This window comes from Stenella coeruleoalba, assembly GCF_951394435.1.
Source record: "Stenella coeruleoalba genome assembly, chromosome: 10".
Lineage (NCBI taxonomy): Eukaryota > Metazoa > Chordata > Mammalia > Artiodactyla > Delphinidae > Stenella > Stenella coeruleoalba.
Window position 1 is genome coordinate 73,470,823 of NC_137156.1, and position 18,195 is coordinate 73,489,017.

Consider the following 18,195-nt stretch of genomic DNA (forward strand, 5'->3'; position numbering starts at 1 on the left):
CAGCAGAATCAGGTACCTAGGAAATTCTCAGTAACTGCTGAATTGACTGAACCATCCTTATCAGTGCCTTTGGTAGCTGGTACCTAAATTAGTTTTAATTTCCACTAAATTGGAGCAGAAAGGGTAGGATGTCAGACTATATTTTCTTTTGTATAGAAAAAAATTTTAAGTACAAGTAGTTTCAAGGTATTTTATTAAGTATTTGCTCCAGTGTAATGCTATTTGTAGAGGCCCAGTTACTTGGTCTTACTTTCAGGGACCAGTATGGTTATAATATATCACAAGGAGGAATAGCGTGGTGTTCAAAGTATGTGAACTCTAGGACCAGACTGTCAGGGCCTAAACTCAAGCTGTGAGACCTTCGGCAAGTTACTTAACTTCTCTGCACCTCAGTTTACTCATCTATATATAGAAATAACAATAGTACCCATCGTATAGGGTTGTTGTGAGAAGTATAGGTAAAACAATAAAAACAATGCTTAGAATAAACACTATAAGCACTATATAACATTTACTATCATTACAATTACTTTTTCAATTGTTTTCCTACTTGAATTTGAAGATGATATTTTGACCATGAACAACCTAAATAGTTAAACTTTTTATGAGAATACAAACACTAATTATTTCACTCAAATTCCAAACAAGGATTATTTACTAATATGCTACTTACACTAACTGATTAATTGTCTTCTGCTGCTCCTTGGATCTTCTGTAACTCAGCAGCTTACTTTGTGCTGGTGTGTCAACACCTATGTCTTCCAGGGGACGAACAATGGGAGGTAACTTCAAGTTCAGAGCCTCTTTTTCTGCTGCAATGGCAGTTTTGTTTGTATCTGACATCTTGGTCCCCTAAAGATTAAAATATACTGAGGAGAAAAAGTCCGTAAAGCCATTATTGTAAAAGCTAGCCTCGATATATTCATTACATATCAATACCAAAAATTCTAGGCCTCTTTATATCTTTTTCCCAAGGATGGCAGTTGAGATAAATGGGCAGGGATTCCTGTTACAGCTCTACCATTCATTGCTATGAACAAATGAAGCCAGTCACTTCCCGGTGAGTGAGGGCTTCAGTTTCCTCATGGCTGAAATTAAGGAACTGGATTAGATGCTCTCTAAATACCTGTACAGTTCTAAAATTTTGAGTTCAAATTTTCCCTAAGAAGCAAATCACAACAACAACAAAATCCAGTTGTTGAGGTATAATCTCTCTCCCCAAAAAGCTGCTACTTTAACATCATTAATATTTTTAAACATCACTATTGTATCTTAGTTTTGCTACCTTCCTAGAAAGCCATACTATGACCAAACAAAAATAGGCATGCTAAGTGCATAAGAAATCTAAAATGTCATATAAATGCTGAATAATTAACTGTGATATCAACTGCATTTGCTGCAGATGCCCACACAATTTGGAGATTCCTGCCTTGAAAAAGACAGTTTCTGCTGGCGCCCAGTTCAAAATCTCCTCCCCTGGGAGAGGGGTGAAGAGAAAAGCTGAGGACAAGAAAGTACCTCTCTGATTGTTTTCACTACTTCCCGGCTGCTCAGATAAGAGGGGTACGTTCAATGAACTTCTCTAATGGTGAACGGGAGAGAAAACAGGGTTGAATCCTCCGGAACGCCCTACGGGGTCCTGCCGAGCTGGTGAAAGGAAGAGAGAAAACAGGGTTGAATCCTCCGGAACGCCCTGCCGAGCTGGGCAGTCGCCTGCCGCGTAGAAACAAAGTTGTCGCCATAGAAACTGTCGCCATCGCAACTAGAGAGACTGGGCAAATGTTGCCTGGAGAGGCAGTTGCTGAGTGCCACAGATTAGGATTACCTGTCACAACAATAATTCATTACTCGAGTAAATGGAGGGTCAGTGAATGAGACTTTTTTACCTAACTCTCTTCCCTTAGAAAGGGCACAGAATCAGGATCTTCAAATTGTGGAAAACTGCAAGACTGGAAATTCGGATCCGTTGGAAAATAGATTTATATAAACACTCTCAAGGAAGATCAAGTCTTCAAGTGTCCCCATAGCGACTTCCCTGTAAATATTATAACTAATCAAGATTTTAATTTATCTTTTTTCTCTATCCAGTATTTGTTTAGACAGCACTTCTTTCAGAAAATTTTTGGCAGAGAAGATTAAGCTGTGTAAATTTTTTGAGTATGCATGAAGAGAGAAATGTGAAACTTTGCTATTTGAGGCTGCACAATGGATACTCCATCTAAATGATAATAGCCTACACAAATACCATGTGCATAAATAAAATTGGTAGATAAATAAATCCTGGTGGTGTATTAATGGCATATTCATTCAACAAATATTTGAGCATCTTCTATGTGCCAGTCGGCATGTAAAGAATTTTTTTTTAATGAGAGTACAGCCTACACTATTGTGTCTAGCAAACAGTTGTTCCTCTAGAAATTTCATTTGAGTCAGTGAATGAACAAATTGAAATTCCTCCCAGCTTGTAAAAACAAACTATTTTCTGTGGAAAACAAAACACTTGTGATTTTTTTGTCACAGTGTCTTTTTAAAAAATTTTATTGAAATATAGTTGATTTACAATGTTGTGTTAGTTTCAGGTGTACAGCAAAGTGAGATATATATATATATATTCTTTTTTAAGATACTTTTCCATTATGGGTTATTACAAGATATTGAGTATAGTTTCCCATGCTATACAGTAGCTCCTTATTTGTTATCTATTTTATATATAGTAGTGTGTATATTTTAATCAAAAACTCCTAATTTATCCCTCCCCCACCTTTCCCCTTTGGTAACCGTAAGTTTATTTTCTATGTCTGTGAGTCAATTTCTGTTTTGTTAATAAATTCATTTGTATCATTTTTTCAGATTCCACATATAAGCAATATCATATGATATTTGTCTTTCTGTGATGGTTTTTTGACATGTCAATTTGGTTAGGCTAAACTACAGAACTGAACGGAGGACAGTATTATATCATGCACTCACCTTCTCCCAGTTACTCAATCAAATACTAATCTAGGGCTGCTGTGAAGAGATTTTGCAGATGTAATTCAAGTCCCCTGTAAATTGATGTTAATCTAGGGAGATTATCTGTGTGGGTCTCACTCAGTCAGTGGAAGTCCTTTTAAAAAGTTTTAGACATGCCCTGAGTTAGACTCCAAACAGCAGCTAGGTGTACAGGTGCTCTCCCCTTTCTGGCTCTTTCCTTCCTGACAGCCTGCCCCTACAGATTGTGGACTTGCTTCATGATCCCCTACAGTTACATAACCCAGTTCCCTGTAAGAAACCCTATATATAAACATACAATGGATACATATAGGGTATATATATAATCTACTGGTTATAATCTTAATCTTCTGCTTCCCTCATTAGATCCTAACTAATACAATGTACATCTTTTGTCAAACAGGTTTTAATAGGTATAATTTACATACTATAGAATTCACCATTTTAAAGTATACAATTCAATGGGTTTTTCAGTAAATTTATACAGTTGTGCAACCACTACCAAGATCCAGTTCTAAAAAATTTCCATCACTGCAAAAAGTTCCCTTGACGTCATAAACAGCCAATCCTCACTCCCACCTCCAGTCCTAGGCAACCACTGATTTACTTTTGGTCTCTATAGGTTTACAACTTCTGAAAATGTCATGTACATGGAATCATGTATTATGTGGTCTTTTGTGTCTGGCTTCTTTCACTTAATAATGTGTTTGAGGTTCATCTATATGTAGTATGTGAGAGAAGTTCATTCCTTTTTACTGATGGATAGTCTTCCATTATATGGATATATCATATTTGGTTTATTCATTCACAAGTTGATGGACATTTGGATTGCTTTCAGTTCGGGGCTATTGTGAATAATCCTTCCATGAACATTTGTGTGCAAATCTTTGGATGAACATACATTTTCATTTCTCATTGGTAGGAATTGCTGGGATAAATGATAAGTGTATGTTTGACCTTTTAAGAAACTGTCAAACTGTTTTCCAAAGTGGCTGAAAGATTATACATTTCTACCAGAAAAATATAAGCATTCCAATTTTTCCACATCCTTGCCAACACTTGGTATTGTCTATCTTTTTTATTCGAGGTATTTGAATGGGCATACAGTGGTATCTCATTGTGGTTTTAATTTGCATTTCCCTAAATGCAAATATGTTAAATATCTTTTCATGTGCTTATTATCCATTAACATATCTTCTTTTTTGATGAAATGTTTATTTAGATCTTTTATCCATTTTTAAATTGGAATATTTCCATTTTTATCATTAAGGGGTAAGAGTTCTTTACATTCTGGATACAAATCGTTTATCAGATAATTTGCAAATATATTCTCTTGGCCTGTAGCTTGCCTTTTCATTTTCTTAATGGTATCTCTTTTTTTTAACATCTTTATTGGAGTATAATTGCTTTACATTGTTGTGTTCATTTCCGCTTTATAACAAAGTGAATCAGCTATACGTATATATATATCCCCATATCCCCTTCCTCTTAAGTCTCCATCCCACCCTCCCTATCCCACCCCTCTGGTGGTCACAAAGCACTGAGCTGATCTCCCTGTGCTATGCAGCTGCTTCCCACTAGCTATATACTTTATATTTGGTAGAGTATACATGTCCATGCCACTCTCTCACTTCGTTCCAGCTTATCCTTCCCTCTCCCTGTGTCCTCAAGCCCATTCTCTACATGTGCATCATTATTCCTGTCCTGCCCCTAGGATCTTCAGAACAATTTAATTTTATTTTTTAGATTCCATATATATGTGTTAGCATATGGTATTTGTTTTTCTCTTTCTGACTTACTTCACTCTGTATGACAGACTCTCGTTCCATCCACCTCACTACAAACAACTCAATTTCATTTCTTTTTATGGTTGAGTAATATTTCATTGTATGTATATGCCACATCTTCTTTATCCATTCATCTGTCGATGGACACGTAGGTTGCTTCCATGTCCTGGCTATTGTAAATAGAGCTGCAATGAACATTATGGTACATAACTCTTTGAATTATGGTTTTCTCAGGGTATATGCCCAGTAGTGGGATTGCTGAGTCACATGGTGGACCTATTTTTAGTTTTTTAAGGAACCTCCGTACTGTTCTCCATAGTGGCTGTATCAATTTACATTGCCGCCAACAGTGCAAGAGGGTTCCCTTTTCTCAACATCCTCTCCAGCATTTATTGTTTGTAGATTTTTTGATGATGACCATTCTGACCGAAGTGAGGTGATACCTCATTGTAGTTTTGATTTGAATTTCTCTAATCATTAGTGATGTTGAGCATCCTTTCATGTGTTTGTTGGCAATCTGTATATCTTCTTTGAAGAAATGTCTATTTAGGTCTTCTGCCCATTTTTGGATTGGATTGTTTCTTTGATATTGAGCTGCATGAGCTGCTTGTATGTTTTGGAGATTAATCCTTTGTCAGTTGCTTCATTTCCAAATATTTTCTCCCATTCTGATGGTTATCTTTTCGTCTTCTTCATGGTTTCCTTTGCTGTGCAAAAACTTTTAAGTTTCATTAGGTCCCATTTGTTTATTTTTGTTTTTATTTCCATTTCTCTAGGAGGTGGGTCAAAAAGGACTTTTCTGTGATTTACATCATAGAGTGTTCTGCCTATGTTTTCCTTGAAGAGTTTTATAGTGTTTGGTCTTACATTTAAGTCTTTAATCCATCTGGAGTTTATTTTTGTGTATGGTGTTAGGGAGTGTTCTAATTTTATTCTTTTACATGTAGCTGTCCAGGCTTTCCAGCACCACTTATTGAAGGCTGTCTTTTCTCCACTGTATATTCTTGCCTCCCTTATCAAATATAAGGTGACCATATGTGTGTGGGTTTATCTCTGGGCTTTCCATCCTTTCCACTGATCTATATTTCTGTTTTTGTGCCACTTCCATACTATCTTGATTACTGTAGCTTTGTAGTATAGTCTGAAGTCAGGGAGCCTGATTCCTCCAGCTCCCTTTTTCTTTCTCAAGATTGCTTTGGTTATTCAGGGTCTTTTGTGTTACCATACATATTGTGAAATTTTTGGTTCTAGTTCTTTGCAAAATGCCAGTGGTAGTTTGATAGGGATTGCATTGAATCTGCAGATTGCTTTGGGTAGTAGGGTCATTTTCACAATGTTGATTCTTCCAAACCAAGAACATAGTATATCTCTCCATCAGTTGGTATTATCTTTAATTTCTTTCATCAGTGTCTTATAGTTTTCTGCATACAGGTCTTTTGTCTCCTTAGGTAGGTTTATTCCTAGGTATTTTATTCTTTTTGCTGCAATGGTAAATGGGAGTGTTTCCTTAATTTCTCTTTCAGATTGTTCATCATTAGTGTATAGGAATGCAAGAGATTTCTGTTCATTAATTTTGTATCCTGCAACTTTAGCAAATCCATTGATTAGCTCTCGTAGTTTTCTGGTAGCATCTTTAGGATTCTGTATGTATAGTATCGTGTCATCTGCAAACAGTGACAGTTTTAACTCTTCTTTTCCAACTTGGATTCCTTTTTTTTTTTGCGGTATGCGGACCTCTCACTGTTGTGGGCTCTCCCATTGCGGAGCACAGGCTCCGGACACGCAGTCTCAGCGGTCACAGCTCACAGGCCCAGCCGCTCCGTGGCACGTGGGATCCTCCCGGACTGGGGCACTAACCCGCATTCCCTGCATCGGCCGGCAGACTCTCAACCACTGCGCCACCAGGGAAGCCCTGTATTCCTTTTATTTCTTTTTCGTCTCTGACTGCTGTGGCTAAAACTTCCAAAACTATGTTATATAATAATGGTGAGAGTGGGAAACTTTGTATTGTTCCTGATCTCAGAGGAAATGGTTTCAATTTTTCACCATTGAGAATGATGTTTGCTGTGTGTTTGTCATATATGGCCTTTATTATGTTGAGGTAAGTTCTCTCTATGCCTACTTTCTGGAGAGTTTTTATAATAAATGGGTGTTTGTTGAATTTTGTTGAAAGCTTTCTCTGCATCTGTTGAGATTATCACATGGTTTTTATCCTTCAGTGTATTAATATGGTGTATCACATTGATTGATTTGTGTATATTGAAGAATCCTTGCATTCCTGGGATAAACTCCACTTTATCATGGTGTATGGTCCTTTTAATGTGCTTCTGGATTGTTTGCTAGTACTCTGTTGAGATTTTTGCATCGATGTTCATCAGTGATATAGGCCTGTAGTTTTCTTTTCTTGTGACATCTTTGTCTGGTTTTGGTAACAGGGTGGTTTCGTAGAATGAGATTGAGAGTGTTCCTCCCTCTGCTATATTTTGGAAGAGTTTGAGGACAGGTCTTAGCTCTTCTCTAAATGATTGATAAAATTCACCTGTGAAGCCATCTGGTCCTGGGCTTTTATTGTTGGAAGATTTTTTATCACAGTTTCAATTTCAGTGCTTCTGATTGGTCTGTTTACATTTTCTATTTCTTCCTGGTTCAGTCTCGGAAGGTTGTGCATTTCTAAGAATTTGTCCATTTCTTCCAGGTTGTCCATTTTATTGGCATATATTTGCTTGTAGTAACCACTCATGATCCTTTGTATTTCTGCAGTGTCAGTTGTTACTTCTCCTTTTTCATTTCTAATTTTATGGATCTGAGTCCTCTCTCTTTTTTTCTTGATGAGTCTGGCTAATGGTTTATCAATTCTGTTTATCTTCTCAAAGAACCAGCTGTTAGTTGTATTGATCTTTGCTGTTATTTCCTTCATTTCTTTTTCATTTATTTCTGATCGGATCTTTATGATTTCTTTCCTTCTGCTAACTTTGGGTTATTTTTCTTCTTCTTTCTCTAATTGCTTTAGGTGTAAGGTTAGGTTGTTTATTTGAGATTTTTGTTTCTTGAGGTAGGATTGTATTGCTATAAACTTCCCTCTTGGAACTGCTTTTGCTGCAGCCCATAGTTTTTGGGTCGTCGTGTTTTCAATGTCATTTGTTCCTAGGTATTTTTTGATTTCCTCTTTGATTTCTTCAGTGATCTCTTGTTTAGTAGTGTATTGTTTAGCCTCCATGTGTTTGTATTTTTTTACAGTCTTTTTCCTGTAATTGATATCTTTCTCATTAGAGTTGTGCTCGGAAAAGATAACTGATACGATTTCAATTTTGTTAAGGTTACCAAGGCTTGATTTGTGACCCAAGATATGATCTATCCTGGAGAATGTTCCATGAGCACTTGAGAAAAAAGTGTATTCTGTTGTTTTTGGATGTAATGTCCTATAAATATGAATTAAGTCCATCCTGTTGAATGTATCATTTAAAGCTTGTGTTTCCTTATTTATTTTCATTTTGGTTGATCTGTCCATTGGTGAAAGTGGGGTGTTAAAGTCCCCTACTATGATTGTGTTACTGTCAACTTCCCCTTTTATGGATGTTAGCATTTGCCTTATGTACTGAAGTGCTCCTAGGCTGGGTGCATAAATATTTACAATTGTTGTATCTTCTTCTTGGATTGATCCGTTGATCATTATATAGTGACCTTCTTTGTCTCGTGTAACAGTCTTTATTTTAAAGTCTATTTTGTCTGATATGAGTATTGCTACTCCAGCATTTTTTTTTTCCCGGTACGCAGACCTCTCACTGTTGTGGCCTCTCCCGCTGCGGAGCACAGGCTCCGGACGTGCAGGCTCAGCAGCCATGGCTCACGGGCCTAGCCGCTCCGCGGCATGTGGGATCTTCCTGAACTGGGGCATGAACCCGTGTTCCCTGCATCGGCAGGCGGACTCTCAACCACTGCACCACCAGGGAAGCCCTCCAGCTTTCCTTTAATTTCCATTTCCATAGAATATCTTTTTCCAACCCCTCACTTTCAGTCTGTATGTGTCCCTAGATCTGAAGTGGATCTCTTGTAGACAGCATATATACAGGTCTTTTTTTTGGGTATCCATTCAGCCAGTCTATATCTTTTGGTTGGAGAATTTAATCCATTTACATTTAAGGTAATTATCAAAATGTATGTTCCGGGGGACGAGGGGAAGATGGCGGAATAGTAAGATGCGGAGATCACCTTCCTCCCCACAGATACACCAGAAATACAACTACACGTTGAACAACCCCTACAGCACACCTACTGAACGCTGGCAGAAGACCTCAGATCTCCCAAAAGGCAAGAAACTCCCCACGTACCTGGGTAGTGCAAAAGAAAAAGGAATAAGCAGAGACAAAAGGATACGGACGGGATGTGTACCAGTGGGAGGGAGCCGTGAAGGAGGAAAGGTTTCCACACACTAGGAAGCTCCTTCGCGGGGGGAGACTGTGGGTGGCAGAGGGGGGAGGCTTCGGAGCCGCGGAGAAGAGCACAGCAACAGGAGAGCAGAGGGCAAAGCAGAGAGATTCCCGCACAGAGGATCGGTGCCAACCTGCACTCACCAGCCCGAGAGCCTTGTCTGCTCACCCACCGGGGCGGGCGGGGCTGGGAGCTGAGGCTCAGGCTTCGGTCAGAGCACAGGGAGAGGACTGGGGTTGGCGGTGTGAACACAGCCTGCAGGGGGTTAGTGCACCACGGCTAGCCTGGAGGGAGTCGGGGGAAAAGTCTGGACCTACCAAAGAGGCAAGAGACTTTTCTTGCCTCTTTGTTTCCTGGTGCGTGAGGAGAGGGGAGTAAGAGCGCTGCTTAAAGGAGCTCCAGAGACAGGTGCGAGCCGCGGCTAAAAGCGCGTACCCCAAAGACGTGCATGAGACGCTAAGTCTGCTGCTGCCGCCACCAAGAAGCCTGTGTGTGAGCACAGGTCACTATCCACACCCCCCTTCCAGGGAGCCCGTGCAGCCCGCCACTGCCAGGATCCCGGAATCCAGGGACTACTTCCCCGAGGGAACACACGGCGCACCTCAGGCTGGTGGAATGTCACGCTGGCCTCTGCCGCCGCAGGCCCGCCCCGCAGTCCGTACCCCTCCCTCTCCCCAGCCTGAGTGAGCCAGAGTTCCCGTATCAGCTGCTCCTTTGACCCCGTCCTGTCTGAGAGAAGAACAGACGCTTTCAGGCGACCTACACGCAGAGGCGGGGCCAAATCCAAAGCTGAACCCCAGGAGCTGTGTGAACAAAGAAGAGAAAGGGAAATCTCTCCCAGCAGCCTAAGAAGCAGTGGATTAAATCTCCACAATCAACTTGATGTACCCTGCATCTGTGGAATACATGAATAGACAACGAATCATCCCAAATTGAGGAGGTGGACTTTGAGAGCAAGATTTATGATTTTTTCCCCTTTTCCTCTTTCTGTGAGTGTGTATGTGTATGCTTCTTTGTGAGATTTTGTTTGTATAGCTTTGCTCTGACCATTTGTCCTAGGGTTCTATCCGTCCGTTTTGTGTTGTTTTATTTTTTTTCTTAATAATTATTTTTTATTTTCATAACTTTATTTTATTTTATTTTATCTTCTTTCTTTCTTTCTTTCCTTCCTTCCCTTCTTTAGACAACAAATCATCCCAAAATGAGGAGGTGGACTTCGAGAGCAAGATTTATGATTTTTTCCACTTTTCCTCTTTTTGTGAGTATGTGTGTCCTTCTGTGTGAGATTTTGTCTGTATACCTTTGCTTCCACCATTTGTCCTAGGGTTCTATCTGTCCATTTTTATGTTGTTGTGGTTGGGTTTTTTAAAAATTTTTTCTTAATAGTTTTCTATTTTAATAACTTTATTATATTTTATCTTACTTTATTTTATTATATTTTATCTTATTTTATTTTATTTTACTTTATCTTCCTTCCTGTCCTTCCTTCCTCCTGCTCTCCCTCCCTCCTTTCTTTCTTTCCTTCCTTCTTTCTTTCTTTCTACTTTTTCTCCCTTTTATTCTGAGCCGTGTGGATGAAAGGCTCTTGGTGCTGCAGCCAGGAGTCAGTGCTGTGCCCCTGAGGTGGGAGAGCCAACTTTAGGACACTGGTCTACAAGAGACCTCCCAGCTCCACATAATATCAAATGGTGAAAATCTCCCATAGATCTCCATCTCAACACCAGCACCCAGCTTCACTCAACGACCAGCAAGCTACAGTGCTGGACACCCTATGCCAAACAACTAGCACAACATGAACACAACCCCAACCATTAACAGAGAGGCTGCCTAAAATCTTAATAAGTCCACAGACACCCAAAAACACACCACCAGACGTGAACCTGCCCAACAGAAAGACAAGATCCAGCCTCATCCACCAGAACACAGGCACTAGTCCCCTCCACCAGGAAGCCTACACAACCCACTGAACCAACCTTAGGCACTGGGGACAGACACAAAAAACAACAGGAACTACGTACCTGCAGCCTGCAAAAAGCAGACCCCAAAAACAGTAAGATAAGCAAAATGAGAAGACAGAAAAACACACAGCAGATGAAGGAGCAAGATAAAAACCCACCAGACCTAACAAATGAGGAGGAAAAAGGCAGTCTATCTGAAAGAGAATTCAGAATAATGATAGTAAAGATGATCCAAAATCTTGGAAATAGAATAGAAAAAATGCAAGAAACATTTAACAAGGACCTAGAAGAACTAAAGATGAAACAAACAACGATGAACAACACAATCTGAAATTAAAAATACTCTAGATGGGATCAATAGCAGAATAACTGAGGCAGAAGAACGGATAAGTGACCTGGAAGATAAAATAGTGGAAATAACTACTGCAGAGCAGAATAAAGAAAAAAGAATGAAAAGAACTGAGGACAGTCTCAGAGACTTCTGGGACAACATTAAACGCACCAACATTCGAATTATAGGGGTTCCAGAAGAAGAAGAGAAAAAGAAAGGGACTGAGAAAATATTTGAAGAGATTATAGTTGAAAACTTCCCTGATATGGGAAAGAAAATAGTTAATCAAGTCCAGGAAGCACAGAGAGTCCCATACAGGATAAATCCAAGGAGAAATACGCCAAGACACATATTAATCAAACTGTTAAAAATTAAATACAAAGAAAACATATTAAAAGCAGCAAGGGAAAAACAACAAATAACACACAAGGGAATCCCCATAAGGTTAACAGCTGATCTTTCAGCAGAAACTCTGCAAGCCAGAAGGGACTGGCAGGACATATTTAAAGTGATGAAGGAGAAAAACCTGCAACCAAGATTACTCTACCCAGCAAGGATCTCTTTCAGATTTGATGCAGAAATTAAAACCTTTGCAGACAAGCAAAAGCTGAGAGAGTTCAGCACCACCAAACCAGCTTTACAACAAATGCTAAAGGAACTTCTCTAGGCAAAACACAAGTGAAGGAAAAGATCTACAATAATGAACCCAAAACATTAAGAAAATGGGATTAGGAACATACATATCGATAATTACCTTAAATGTAAATGGACTAAATGCTCCCACCAAAAGACACAGATTGGCTGAATGGATACAAAAACAAGACCCATATATATGCTGTCTACAAGTGACCCACTTCAGACCTAGAGACACATACAGACTGAAAGTAAGGGGATGGAAAAAGATATTCCATGCAAATGGAAACCAAAAGAAAGCTGGAGTAGCAATTCTCATATCAGACAAAATAGACTTTAAAATAAAGACTATTAGAAGAGACAAAGAAGGACACTACATAATGATCAAGGGATTGATTCAAGAGGAAAATATAACAATTGTAAATACTTATGCACCCAACATAGAACCACCTCAATACATAAGGCAAATACTAACAGCCATGAAAGGGGAAATCGGAAGTAGCACATTCATAGTAGGGGACTTTAACACTCCACTTTCACCAATGGACAGATCATCCAAAATGAAAATAAATAAGGAAACACAAGCTTTAAATGAAACATTAAACAAGATGGACTTAATTGATATTTATAGGACATTCCATCCAAAAACAACAGAATACACATTCTTCTCAAGTGCTCATGGAACATTCTCCAGGATAGATCATATCTTGGGTCACAAATCAAGCCTTGGTAAATTTAAGAAAATTGAAATTGTATCAAGTATCTTTTCTGACCACAATGCTATGAGACTAGATATCGATTACAGGAAAAGATCTGTAAAAAATACAAGCACATGGAGGTAAGCAATACACTACTTAATAATGAAGTGATCAGTGAAGAAATCAAAGAGGAAATAAAAAAATACTTAGAAACAAATGATAATGGAGACATGACGACCCAAAACCTATGGGATGCAGCAAAAGCAGTTCAAAGAGGGAAGTTTATAGCAATACAATCCTACCTTAAGAAATAGGAAATATCTCAAATAAACAACCTAACCTTGCACCTAAAGCAATTAGAGAAAGAAGAACAAAGAAAACCCAAAGTTAGCAGAAGGAAAGAAATCATAAAAATCAGATCAGAAATAAATGAAAAAGAAATGAAGGAAACGATAGCAAAGATCAATAAAACTAAAAGCTGTTTCTTTGAGAAGATAAACAAAATTGATAAACCATTAGCCAGACTCATCAAGAAAAAAAGGGAGAAGACTCAATAGAATTAGAAATGAAAAAGGAGAAGTAACAACTGACACTGCAGAAATACAAAAGATCATGAGAGATTACTACAAGCAGCTCTATGCCAATAAAATGGACAAACTGGAAGAAATGGACAAATTCTTAGAAATGCACAACGTGCCAAGACTGAATCAGGAAGAAATAGAAAATATAAACAGACCAATCACAAGCCCTGAAATTGAAACTGTGATTAAAAATCTTCCAACAAACAAAACCCCAGGACCAGATGGCTTCACAGGCAAATTCTATCAAACATTTAGAGAAGAGCTAACACCTATCCTTCTCAAACTCTTCCAAAATATAGCAGAGGGAGGAACACTCCCAAACTCATTCTACGAGGCCACCATAACCTTGATACCAAAACCAGAGAAGGATGTCACAAAGAAAGAAAACTACTGGCCAATATCACTGATGAACGTAGATGCAAATATCCTCAACAAAATACTAGCAAACAGAATCCAACAGCACATTAAAAGGATCATACACCATGATCAAGTGGGGTTTATCCCAGGAATGCAAGGATTCTTCAATATACGCAAATCAATCAATGTGATAAACCATATTAACAAACTGAAGGAGAAAAACCATATGATCATCTCAATAGATGCAGAGAAAGCTTTCCACAAAATTCAACACCCATTTATGATAAACACCCTGCAGAAAGTAGGCATAGAGGGAACTTTCCTCAACATAATAAAGGCCATATACGACAAACCCACAGCCAACATCGTCCTCAATGGTAAGGGTTTTTTTTAATATAAATTTATTTATTTTATTTTTGGCTATGTTGAGTCTTCGTTGCTGCATGCAGGCTTTCTGTAGTTGCAGTGTGTGTGGGCTACTCTTTTTTGCAGTGTGTGGGCTTCTCACTGCGGTGGCTTCTCTTTATTTCCGAGCGCAGGCTCTAGGCGCACGGGTTTCAGTGGTTGTGGCTCACAGGCTCTAGAACACAGGCTCAGTAGTTGTGGTTCATGGGCTTAGTTGCTCCGCAGCCTGTGGGATCTTCCTGCACCAGGGCTCAAACCCATGTCCCTTGCATTGGCAGGCGGATTCTTAACCACTGCACCACCAGGGAAGCCCAGGCTTGATTATATAAAAACACTTATGGATAACGACACCAAAATGATTCTCCAATACTATACAAAAAGATTTTTCTATTTCTTAATAGAAATGATGAAAATCCTAAGAGAACTTATGAAACAAACTTACTATGCTTTAAACTATGTATTGTTATTTCAAAATTAAGAATGGGAGTGCAGGAAAAAGAAATGAGTCCATATGCTTAAGAGTTCTTTATGGAGCTAAACTGTGTTGTTTTACATAAGTTCTTTGACTGAATTTCTTTTCTTCGAACTAAGTTTATGATTGCTGTTATAGTAACATTAATTATACTTATATTAAGTGATATAGTTGTATCTCAATTTTAAAAATGAAAAAAATGATATAGCTGTATCATATACATACTATGCTATATAGTATATTAATATATAATGTAATCATAAATTATGATAAATATTTTAAAATATAAGAAACAAATAGCACTGTTGGTGGGACTGTAAATTGATGTAGTCACTATGGAAAACAGTATAAAAACAGAAGTTCCTCAAAAAATTAGAAGTAGAACTACCGTATGATTCAGCATCCCATTTCTGGTTATATATACACACAAAGGAAACGAAATCAATATCCCAAAAACGTCTCTGCACCCCCATGTTCTGTGCAGCATTATTTACAATAGCAAGACATGGAAACAACCTAAATGTTAAGTGTCCACAGATGGATAAATGGGTAAAGAAAATGTAAGATATATAGACATAGAAATGATATAGATATATAGATACAGATATATAATGGAATATTATTCAACAATAAAAAAGGAGATCCTGCCATTGTGACAACATGGATGGACCTCAAGGGCATTATGCTAAGTGAAATAAGTCAGACAAAGACAAATACTGTATGATTTCGATTATATGTGGAATCAAAAAAAAATTCATAGATACGGACAACAGATTGGTGTGGGGGGAGGGATGGATGAAGGAAGTGGATGAAGGTGATCAAAAAGGTAAAAACTTCCAGTTATAAGATAAACAAGTTCTGGGTATATAATGTACAACATGGTGACTACAGTATATGTGAAAGTTGCAAACAATAGATCTTAGAAGTTCTCATCACAAGAAAAAGAACTGTAACTATTGATATAATGGATGTTAATTAAACTTATTGTGGTAATCATTTGGCAATATATACCTATATCAAATCATTATGCTGTACACCTTGGACTAATACAATGTTATATATCAATTATATCTCAGTGAAACTGGAAAAAATAATTTAAAAAGAAACAAATAAATAGAAGAGATTGATTCCCTTAAACAGAAAGCAAATAGAAATTATTAAATTTTGGGGACTTTCCTGGTGGCGCAGTGCTTAAGAATCCGCCTGCTAATGCAGGGGACATGGGTTCAATCCCTGGTCTGGGAAGATCCCACATGCTTTGGAGCAACTAAGCCTGTGTGCCACAACTACTGAGCCCACATGCCACAACTACTGAAGCCCACGTGCCCTAGAGCCTGTGCTCCGTGACAAGAGAAGCCACCACAATGAGAAGCCCACTCACCGCAACGAAGAGTAGCCCCTGCTCACCGCAACTAGAGAAAGCCCACACGCAATGAAGACCCAATGCAGCCAAAAATATATATATTAAATTTTGAATATATGAGAAAATAGATTACCCTGAAGTGATATCAACAAATTACTCAAAATTTCTGAGTGCTATCCCTCAAAATTAGTTTCATGTTGACCTTAAGTTAAAAAAGATAAAAGTATATTAATGATCTATGCCAATGTTATTAACTGAGGGTAATTACAAGAAACTTGTCTTCACACACTAATTCCTGCAGATATACGTATAAGTAATAAAAATAACTCCAACAACCGTAACTTTTGATTAGTGAAAGTTAGCTTGTGTTTCTTGGTATGAATTGAGAATGGATGAATAAAATGATTTCTATTAGATGCTTCTCCTTTTGGCATGAGGAAAAGCATAGTATTGGTTCAGTCTTGTAATCTCAAATTTTAATTATATAATTTATATACATAATTGTGCTACAGTTTAGCCTCATAAACACACCATTTATTATTTTTAAGTCTGTAGAGTTCAGATTAAACTTTCTTTGGGAAGTTGTGAAACTTCCAGAACACTTGCAGATACTTTCTCCTGAAAGAACTGACAAAAGATAATGTAAGATAATGAAAAGAGGAAGGTACTGAACCATGGGTATACTACATTCCTATCTGTGCAAAAAGTGGGGGGAAGGGTATAAATTCATAAACGTTTGTGCATGCATAGAAGTCAGAGGCGGGAAGATTACCTTTTTTTCACTACAAATATGTTTTTACTCTTTGAAGTAATTTAAATATCAAAAAAAAAAAACCCTAAAAGAAAGTATGACACTTCAAGGCATGTGTCTCAAACTCGGATTAAGACTGCTACAGTGCTACAGAGTTAAATTAGATCAGCTTGCTCGAAGGAGAGTCATTTTCTAATAGGGTTTGTTTTTTTTTTTAGCTTCCCGGAGCAGGTTGCAGGATCTTAGTTCCCAGACCAGGGACTGAACTCTGGGCCTCAGCAGTGAAAGCCTCGAGGTGTAACCACTGGACCGCCAGGGAATTCCCACATTTCCTAATAGGGCTTTTATCTTTTAGCTTATTTAAGATTGAGTTCTGCAAAGATGCATGAAGAGAAGTGCCATTTCAAAATTTATATTTGCTAATGTGGGTACTATGATACTATGAACTGGAGTACTGAGACTTATTTTCTTAAGCCAACTGATACAATGTAATGACTTTTACCCTACACTGCAGCCCCAGATTACATACATACCACCAGGCAACCAGTTACCTTGTCAAATACTTGCTGCGTGGGGAGAGGGGAGGACAGGAATATACATTTCAAATGACTGCAAAATGCATCCTTCTTTTAGAAAAGGCTTATTTTCCTTATTGTAAGCCAGGGGAAAGGGTATGGCTTATTATTAGATACCCAATAAATAAACATTCCAGTTGTAGGAGACGGGAAAATACATACAAACATAACACTTGTCGAGAGAAGGGAATTCTCAATTTGTTCTCTGAATCTTCAAGAGTTGTTTTTTTCTTCAGTTAATCAGAGTATTAATTATATTTAACACAAAATCTGTTTCTTTAAATACTTTCTTCATTTGGCTTTCAAAGAAGCTACATTTCTCATATCCTCTTACTTACTGGCTATTCTCAGTCTCCTGCCATTCATTCAGCAATGTCTGTTTGGTCTTGAGCAGGTAACTTAATCTCTCTGGTCCTCACATCCGTAAAAGACGTTTTTAGCACAGTCACCGCTCACTGACTGGGAGCTACTATATATCGTTCGTAGTTACTACCACAAAAGCCCTGCTCCGCGCGTCGGCGCTGGCTAGGCCTGAGGTGAACCCACCACACCTCGGAAGAGGGTGAGCAGCCTCGGGAATGCTGTGGAAAAGTGAGCAACACTTTCCACACCCGAAGCCAGGCTGGCAAACCGGGTGGAGTTCCCTACGCCCTCGCGCGAGGAAGCCCCAGGAACCACCAGCAGACACGGGGTTAACAACCAGGAACTGCGCCAGCCTCCGCCGGGGAAGCGAAACCCGTGACACCACCCCAGCCAGTTCCGTTTTGGGCGCGCCTTCGCTTCCGCCCGCTAACTGCACTTTCGATAAAACCATGGAGTCTAATATTTCCCTCTGGAACTTCTATATTTTCTTCATTTTTCCAGC

At 38.6% G+C, this 18,195-nt stretch overlaps 1 protein-coding gene across 1 annotated transcript in view; it reads right to left on the reverse strand.

The window, feature by feature from the left end:
* The window catches only part of DNAH12 (dynein axonemal heavy chain 12), a gene marked incomplete at its 3' end in the record, with an annotated part of 229,017 nt that extends 210,933 nt beyond the window's left edge, over nucleotides 1–18,084 (reverse strand). The window contains exons 1-3 of the mRNA XM_079935786.1: nucleotides 17,669–18,084; nucleotides 1,519–1,647; nucleotides 674–852 (exon numbers count right to left, since the gene is read on the reverse strand). Of these exons, the coding sequence (XP_079791912.1) occupies nucleotides 674–843 (170 nt within the window). The 5' untranslated portion in view covers nucleotides 844–852; nucleotides 1,519–1,647; nucleotides 17,669–18,084. The remainder of the gene's footprint in view (nucleotides 1–673; nucleotides 853–1,518; nucleotides 1,648–17,668) is intronic.
* Nucleotides 18,085–18,195: the final 111 nt, after the last annotated feature.